Consider the following 9,276-nt stretch of genomic DNA (forward strand, 5'->3'; position numbering starts at 1 on the left):
TCAGGGTCAGAGGATGCCCCTTAACTTGCATTTATTTTTTAATTTAAGGTTGGTGCATTGTTTTATTTGCAGTTACCTGAAGGTGACAAAACAAAAAACAATATTTTCTTCTTTTTTAGCCATGTTTTTGACTCTCATCTCAACTTCTGAACATAAACTAAGAAAGCCTGGAAACTGCCAAATCAGGCCACGTTCATTTACAAATACTTGTTGAGGCGATTGCGCCCCGAGAATACAGCCACAGACCCCCCCCCAGGTGACACGCCCCACAGTTTGAAAACATTAGACACAGACCCTGCCTGTAGCTCTTGCTTGAGATAATCTTCTGTACAGGAGACCCCCCCTCCCCCCCGGGCCTCGTCTTCACTGGCCCCTTCCTGTGCACCCCACAAACCCAGGTTCTTCTATTCTGGCCTAGCCGGTCCCTCTCTCTAAGCCTGTCCACTCCCTCTACATTGGTCCTGTCGCCCTCTCTCACCTGATCCAGGAAAAGACTCGAGACCTGGCTTTTCGACTGAGCAATATCTACCTAGCGCCTGGATACCCTCAAGGGTGATTAGCAACGCTATACAAATGGCGGCTGATTAATCCTTCCTGCCCCATCTAGTCTACCCTACCCTGTCCTGCCCAGACTCCACCTAGCACCTGCCCTATGCATGCCCGGCCTGGCTCTGGCACAGTCAAACCCGGTTAGAAGGGGTTAAACTCACGTCTTAAGATAACATCTATAAACTCTGAGCCAAGACTCCTCTGAGGGCACGTCAGAGGCCCTCTCCACCCTGTCGGGGTACTGTGCCACTCAGATGTGCCAGCTACGGAGGTGGGACAGGCTGCCCCACCCAGCACCCTAGGGGCACCCTGGCAATTCCACTGGGTGGGGCGGGTGGAACCCGATGGTAAGGGTGAGGTGAAGAAGGGTGGGAGACTGGCTAACCCAGCACATCAGGGATCCCTCCCCCACCCTCCCCACACAGGAATGAAAACCACCACCACCTGCCTACACGAGGAATGTAAACACCCCTGACCCGCCACCCCATCCCTTCCCATCCCATCCCGGGACTCCCCCGAGGAGAGGCACACAGCCCCCCTGGCTACACCAACCCATGAGATGCATGCAGTGGCAAATCACAAAACAAGCATTGGCAAAGCCAAGAGGTCTTGCCTATTCAAGAGCTACTGGCATTGCCAATGTGCTTCAGCCATGTTGTATACCGGCGTGGCTGCTGCTCAGCAAGACTGGAACTTACCGGCGTGGAGTGTAGCAGAGTAGAATGGCCAAGAGTGGAGTAGTGTTGCACAGTGGCGTTGGCAGAGTGTGTTGTGTGTTGGAGTGGCATAGTGTGGAGTTGCATAGAGTGGCGTAGAGTAGAGTGGACTGTTGTAGAATGCATTGGCGTAGTGTTGCACAGTATAGTGGCGTAGATTAGAGTGGTACATAGCAGGGTGCAGTGGCGCAGAGAAGCGAGGCATGGAGTGCACCAACGTAGATTGCAGTGGCAGAGCAGAGTGGCGTTGAGTATTGTGCCACGGAGTGCAGTGGGGTAGAGTGAAGTGCTACAGAGTTGAGTGATGCAGAGGGCAGTGAGACAGAGTAGAGTAGAGTGGCGTAGTGCGGAGTGGTGTAGAATTCAGTAGCTGAGAGTGCAGTAAGAGTGTAGTTGTGTAGAGTGCATTGGCGTAGAGTGCCAGGGTTAAGAGTAGAATGGCATACAGTGCAGTGCCACAGAGTACACTGTTTCAGATTAGAGTGAAGTGGTGTTGAGTGGAGTGCTGCAGGGTAGAAAGCAGTTGCGTAGAGTGGGGTACAGTGCAGTGGTGCAGAGTTGATTAGAGTGGGGTACAGTGGATTGGCGTGCAGGGGCATAGAGTTGAGTGTTAAAGAGTGAAGGGCATTGGCGTAGAGTGTACTGGCATAGAATGCAGTGTCGTAGAGTGTACTGGCACAGAGCGCACTGGTGTAGAGTGCAGTGGCGTAGAGTGGAGTTGTGCAGAGTAGATTGGTGCTGCATAGACTGGAGTGATGTAGAGTAGAGTGGCAAAGAGTGCCTTGGTGTAGAATGGTACAGGGTAGAATAGAGAGGCATAGAGTTTGGTGGTGTACAATCGAGTGGTGCAGAGGGCACGGGTATTGAATGGTGTAAAGTGGAGTGGCGTAGTCATGCTGTGGTGGCACCGTACCATTACAGACAGCATTTTCAATTGGAATGACCATTACATTTGCATAGACGTACAGTTTTACTAATTAAACTATACAGTGCTTCAACTAGTGTAATGGTTTGTTTTGATCATATTAAAATATCGGTTTCCAACACACTTCAGAAATCACAAAATGTGGGTAACAATTTGTGTTTCTAATTCTGATATATTCTGAAATACTCCACAGTTCCTTTAAATGTTGTTGTGTGCTAGAAGAAAACTCTTTCCTACCCCCAGTATCCAGCAAGATTGCAACATAAATCCACTCACTCTGAAGTCAGAGAAAGAAAAGTTAACAATTGCCCTCAGAAGACAGCGTCTGGCATTTGACCTCGGTCTTTGAATGCACAACAAATATAGCAAGATAAGAATAAGATTTAGAGGCCTGTTTACAGAAAGTGAGTTCATGGAAGAATACAGTAAACATGGTTTGGGAAAAGGGAGGGTCTCAAGCTGTACAGCCTAAAGCAAATAAAGCCAGCAAATGGAAAGCAAGAAAATGTGAGTTACAAACCACAAAGCCAATGGTAAGCAACGAGCGGAATGTGTTCCTAGGTCAGCTTTCTGAATGTCCCCAAAATACCTTTAGCAAACCAGAAAGCTGCATGAGGTCCCCCGTCTCTGCAGATCATAAAGAGGACACCCTTAGTCTCCTATATCGGGAGTAGGTATATGCTGCCCACGGCAGGACTCTCTCCCAGGAGATGCAGGCTGCCCATGGTAGGATTCTCTCCCAGGAATACATACATTCTGCCCACGGTAGGACTCTCTCAGGATGAGGTACATGCTGCCCAAAGTAGAACTCTCTCCCAGGAGGTACCTGCTATCCATGCAGGACTCTCTCCTTGCAGGAGGCACATGCTGCTGATGAAAGGACTCTCTCCCAGGAATACATACATTCTGCCCACGGTAGGACTCTCTCCCAGGAATACATACATTCTGCCCACGGTAGGACTCTCTCTCAGGAGTTCGTAAATTCTGCCCATGGCAGGACTCTCTCCCAGGATGAGGTACATGCTGCCCAAAGTAGAACTCTCTCCCAGGAGGTACCTGCTATCCATGCAGGACTCTCTCCTCGCAGGAGGCACATGCTGCTGATGAAAGGACTCTCTCCCAGGAGATACATGGCAGGACTCTCTCCCAGCAGGAGGTACATGGCAGGACTCTCTCCCATCAGGAGGTACATGCTGCCATGCAGGACTCTCTCCCACAAAGTACATGGCAGGACTCTCTCCCAGCAGGAGGTACATGGCAGGACTCTCTCCCAGCAGGAGGTACATTCTAGCCATGCAGGACTCTCTCCCACAAAGTACATGTCAGGACTCTCTCCCACCATGAGCCACATGCCCATGGCAAGACTTTCTCCCAGTAGGATGTACACACTAGCCATGCAGGACTCTCTCCCAGGAAGTACATGGCAGGACTCTCCCCCAGCAGGAGGTACATGCTATCCATGCAGGACTCTCCCCCAGCAGGAGGTAAGTGCTATTTATGTAGGACTCTCCCAGGAGCTACATACTATCCATGCAGGACTCTCCCCCAGAAGAGGGTACATGCTATCCATGCATGACTCTATCCCTGCAGGAGGTACATGCTATCCATGTAGGACTCTCCCCCAGCAGGAGGCACATGCTATCAATGCAGGACTCTCTCCTAGCAGGAGGTACATGCTATCTATGCAGAACTCTCTCCCAGCAGGAGATACATGCTATTCATACAGGACTCTCCCAGGAGGTACATGCTATCCATGCAGGACTCCCTCCCAGCATGAGGTACACACTAACCATGCAGGACTCTCTTCCTGCAGGAGGCACATGCTGCCCATGCAGGAACAGGACCGGCTTTTGAGCGGTGCGACCGCACTGGGTTGCTGACCTCAGGGGGGCGCTGTGTTTAGCAATAATGTCACCTGCTGAAAAGTTCCTTGTGGTCCAGCCTTCAAGAAACAATTAAAATGTCAAGATACCTCTTGTGATTAATGTTCCTGCGAGAGAGACAGATGGGAGATCTGCCTAGTGGCAGCTTAGACTCAACATAAAGCAGCATAGAGGGTTAATGTGCCTGCTGCAAAAAACAGAAATATGGGGCATATTTAAGAAAAGTGGTGCTGCACACAGTGCAGCGCCCCTTTTCTTGCACCCCTTAGCGCCCCCCCTAACGCCACCACGTGTGCTTCATATTTAAAATATGGCTCACCATGGCGGTAGCTGGGGGACAAGCATCATAACTGTTTACACTAGTCCGGCGTTTTGCAGGATTAGCGTCCCAAATTTTTATGCTTATTTTGCAAAGCACCCAGAGGCCCATTGCAACCAATGGAAGTCTCCTTTTCCTTTTAATGCCTGCTCTGAGCAGGCCTTAAAAGTGGCAAAAAAAAATGACAAGTCATTTTTTTGCCCCCCCCCCCCTAACTGGGGGATGCCCCCTTTGCATACAATATGCCTGGTGCATGCATAATGTAGCACAAAGGGTTACAAAGTGGTGCAATTCATGCATTGTGCCTCTTTGTAAATATAGCGCAGCGGTTTTGGCCTGCCAACCCCACATAAGTGTAAAAAAGTGACAATAATGTGGCGTTAGAATGGCACTAGGGGCTCTTAAATATGCCCCCGTTTCGGTGCGGAGCACCAGCACTTATTTTTGAGTGCCAGCGCTTATTGTTCTACCTCAAGCATTTACTGCGAGAAAAAGACACATATGGGAAAGACGGAGGAAGAGAAAAACGAAACAGCGTCACAATGGGAGAGAGCAGAAAGCTGCAGGAGTGAGCTGAAGGGGCAGGGAGTGGCTGTAAATGGATTGAAGGGGCCCGAGATGGCTTCAGGATTACGCTGCCTCTGTATTCCATGTTCACACATGTGTAAGAGGAGGGGTCTGGGCACCGGCACCTTTTTATTTACAAATTAAGCACTGCCCTAGGGAGCATATTTGGAAAAAGTGCTGCTACGCCACTTCTCTTGCACCCCTTAGCACCCCTCCTAACACCACTGTGTGTGCGTCATATCTAAAATACAGCCCACCATGGCGGTAGTTAGGGGACTAGCGTCAGAATTTTTTTATGCTAGTCCGGCGCTTTGCAGGATTAGCGTCAAAAATGTTGCCGCTAATCCTGCAAAGCACCCAGAGGCCCATTGTAATCAACAGAAGCCTCCTTTAAATGCCTGCTCTGAGCAGGTGCTGGAAAAAATGACGCAAAGAAATCTGTCAGATTTCTTTGCGCCATTTTTTTGCCCCTCCCTCCCCCCCCCCTTTAACGGGGGATGCCCCCTTTGCATACATTATACCTGGCACAGGTATAATGTAGCGCAAAGGGTTACAAAGTGGCGCAATGCACGCATTGCGCAACTATGTAAATATGGCACAGCGTTTTTGGCCTTCTAACGCCACATTAGCGTAAACAAATTACGCTAATGTGGCGTTAGAATGGCGCTAGGGGCTCTTAAATATGCCCCTGTATTTTATGTGGCTAGCTGAACGGATTAGTAAAGCCAGCCTTTACAAGTGCTTTAAACCACATGAATGTATGTGAAAGGGGAGCGATGGAGAGATGAGGGGCACATTCGCCGGGTGGTAGTAAGTGAAACCGAGGCGGCTGTCATGGGGCCCAACAATAACCTGTCGCACAGGGCGCTACCAGTCCTAAAGCCGGCCCTGTGCAGGACTCTCCCCCAGCAGGAGGCACATGCTGCCCTTGCAGGACTCTCTCCCTGCAGGAGGCACATGCTGCCCTTGCAGGACTCTCTCCCTGCAGGAGGCACATGCTGCCCATGTCAGGACTCTCTCCCTGCAGGAGGCACATGCGGCCCAGTCAGGACTCTCTCCCTGCAGGAGGCACATGCGGCCCATGTCAGGACTCTCTCCCTGCAGGAGGCACATGCTGCCCTTGCAGGACTCTCTCCCAGGAGGCACATGCGGCCCATGTCAGGACTCTCCCCCAGCAGGAGGCACATGCTGCCCTTGCAGGACTCTCTCCCTGCAGGAGGCACATGCTGCCCTTGCAGGACTCTCTCCCTGCAGGAGGCACATGCTGCCCTTGCAGGACTCTCTCCCTGCAGGAGGCACATGCGGCCCATGCAGGAATCTCTCCCAGGAGGCACATGCGGCCCATGCAGGAATCTCTCCCAGGAGGCACATGCGGCCCATGCAGGACTCTCTCCCAGGAGGCACATGCGGCCCATGTCAGGACTCTCCCCCAGCAGGAGGCACATGCTGCCCATGTCAGGACTCTCTCCCTGCAGGAGGCACATGCTGCCCTTGCAGGACTCTCTCCCTGCAGGAGGCACATGCTGCCCTTGCAGGACTCTCTCCCTGCAGGAGGCACATGCTGCCCTTGCAGGACTCTCTCCCTGCAGGAGGCACATGCGGCCCATGCAGGAATCTCTCCCAGGAGGCACATGCGGCCCATGCAGGAATCTCTCCCAGGAGGGACATGGGAGGACTCTCCCCCAGCATGAGGTACCCACTAACCATGCAGGACTCTCCCCCAGCATGAGGTACCCACTAACCATGCAGGACTCTTCCCCCAGCAGGAGGCACGTGCTGCCATGATAACCCCCTAGCTGCTGGTAACCCCTCCCTCACGGCCTCCACACAGGCGCTGCTGGCTGCAGAGATCCGCTGGAGGGGAGGGCGCTGGGCAGGTGCAGTGACCCGGCACTGCACGGGTCACTGCAAGTGTGTAAGGTGCGGACACAGCAGTGTGGGAACGGGTGGACTGGGGCCTGAGGGCACCCCCTCACTGGTCCCAGCAGGAGCTATGCTTCAGGGGGTCCCGTGAGAATGAGGCTTTAAGCACAGAAAGCAATGTGGGGTTAAGCACGTGCTGCACGGGCACAGCACAAGGGCGCAGAGGAAGCACGTGCTGCACGGGCACAGCACGAGGGCGCAGAGGAAGCACGTGCTGCACGGGCACAGCACGAGGGCGCAGAGGAAGCACGTGCACAGCACCAGGGCGCAGAGGAAGCACGTGCTGCACGGGCACAGCACCAGGGCGCAGAGGAAGCACGTGCTGCACGGGCACAGCACCAGGGCGCAGAGGAAGCACGTGCTGCACGGGCACAGCACGAGGGCGCAGAGGAAGCACGTGCTGCACTGGCACAGCACCAGGGCGCAGAGGAAGCACGTGCACAGCACCAGGGCGCAGAGGAAGCACGTGCTGCACGGGCACAGCACCAGGGCGCAGAGGAAGCACGTGCTGCACGGGCACAGCACCAGGGCGCAGAGGAAGCACGTGCTGCACGGGCACAGCACGAGGGCGCAGAGGAAGCACGTGCTGCACTGGCACAGCACCAGGGCGCAGAGGAAGCACGTGCACAGCACCAGGGCGCAGAGGAAGCACGTGCTGCACGGGCACAGCACCAGGGCGCAGAGGAAGCACGTGCTGCACGGGCACAGCACCAGGGCGCAGAGGAAGCACGTGCTGCACGGGCACAGCACCAGGGCGCAGAGGAAGCACGTGCTGCACGGGCACAGCACCAGGGCGCAGAGGAAGCACGTGCACAGCACCAGGGCGCAGAGGAAGCACGTGCTGCACGGGCACAGGGCGCAGAGGAAGCACATGCTGCACGGGAACAGCACGAGGGCGCAGAGGAAGCACGTGCTGCACGGGCACAGGGCGCAGAGGAAGCACGTGCTGCACAGCACGAGGGCGCAGAGGAAGCACGTGCTGCACGGGCACAGGGCGCAGAGGAAGCACGTGCTGCACGGGCACAGCACCAGGGCGCAGAGGAAGCACGTGCACAGCACCAGGGCGCAGAGGAAGCACGTGCTGCACGGGCACAGGGCGCAGAGGAAGCACGTGCTGCACGGGCACAGCACGAGGGCGCAGAGGAAGCACGTGCTGCACGGGCACAGGGCGCAGAGGAAGCACGTGCTGCACAGCACGAGGGCGCAGAGGAAGCACGTGCTGCACGGGCACAGGGCGCAGAGGAAGCACGTGCTGCACGGGCACAGCACCAGGGCGCAGAGGAAGCACGTGCACAGCACGAGGGCGCAGAGGAAGCACGTGCTGCACGGGCACAGCACCAGGGCGCAGAGGAAGCACGTGCTGCACTGGCACAGCACCAGGGCGCAGAGGAAGCACGTGCTGCACGGGCACAGCACCAGGGCGCAGAGGAAGCACGTGCACAGCACCAGGGCGCAGAGGAAGCACGTGCTGCACGGGCACAGCACCAGGGCGCAGAGGAAGCACGTGCACAGCACCAGGGCGCAGAGGAAGCACGTGCTGCACGGGCACAGGGCGCAGAGGAAGCACGTGCTGCACGGGCACAGCACGAGGGCGCAGAGGAAGCACGTGCTGCACGGGCACAGGGCGCAGAGGAAGCACGTGCTGCACAGCACGAGGGCGCAGAGGAAGCACGTGCTGCACGGGCACAGGGCGCAGAGGAAGCACGTGCTGCACGGGCACAGCACCAGGGCGCAGAGGAAGCACGTGCACAGCACGAGGGCGCAGAGGAAGCACGTGCTGCACGGGCACAGCACCAGGGCGCAGAGGAAGCACGTGCTGCACTGGCACAGCACCAGGGCGCAGAGGAAGCACGGGCACAGCACCAGGGCGCAGAGGAAGCACGTGCTGCACGGGCACAGCACCAGGGCGCAGAGGAAGCACGTGCACAGCACCAGGGCGCAGAGGAAGCACGTGCTGCACGGGCACAGCACCAGGGCGCAGAGGAAGCACGTGCTGCACGGGCACAGCACCAGGGCGCAGAGGAAGGAATGTGGGTACAAGGGTGTGCACAAGGATGCACAGAAAGTAATGTGGGTTTAAGCACCTGCTGCACGAGGGACATATAATGTGGGTTTAAGCACGTGCTGCACGAGGACATATAATGTGGGTTTAAGCACGTGCTGCACGAGGACATATAATGTGGGTTTAAGCACGTGCTGCACGAGCACGCAGGGTGCGTGTCTGGTGTGTTGTCTTACAGGTGCGCAGTTTATGGTTTGTCGGGATTTGAAACCAGGGCGACAATTGTACCCCAACTTCTCTGCTGACGTAGGACACCGAGCACACGAGCGACCCTGAGAGTCCTTGAACCAACCCAGGGGGCGGAGGGGCTGGTGCCCTGGGGGCCTGGTGCC

General features: G+C 55.6%; 2 protein-coding genes across 5 annotated transcripts in view; one reads left to right on the plus strand and one right to left on the minus strand.

The window, feature by feature from the left end:
• Positions 1-9,276, minus strand: part of LARGE2 (LARGE xylosyl- and glucuronyltransferase 2) — a 207,194-nt gene that overhangs the window by 110,258 nt on the left and 87,660 nt on the right. The window lies entirely within an intron of this gene.
• LOC138283269 (proline-rich protein 36-like) overlaps positions 2,622-9,276 on the plus strand; it is a 26,391-nt gene continuing 19,736 nt past the window's right edge. Inside the window, exons 1-2 of the mRNA XM_069221289.1 lie at positions 2,622-2,697; positions 7,013-8,912. Coding sequence (XP_069077390.1) covers positions 2,622-2,697; positions 7,013-8,912 — 1,976 coding nt within the window. The remainder of the gene's footprint in view (positions 2,698-7,012; positions 8,913-9,276) is intronic.

This window comes from Pleurodeles waltl, chromosome 3_1 (genome assembly GCF_031143425.1).
Source record: "Pleurodeles waltl isolate 20211129_DDA chromosome 3_1, aPleWal1.hap1.20221129, whole genome shotgun sequence".
Taxonomy (NCBI): domain Eukaryota; kingdom Metazoa; phylum Chordata; class Amphibia; order Caudata; family Salamandridae; genus Pleurodeles; species Pleurodeles waltl.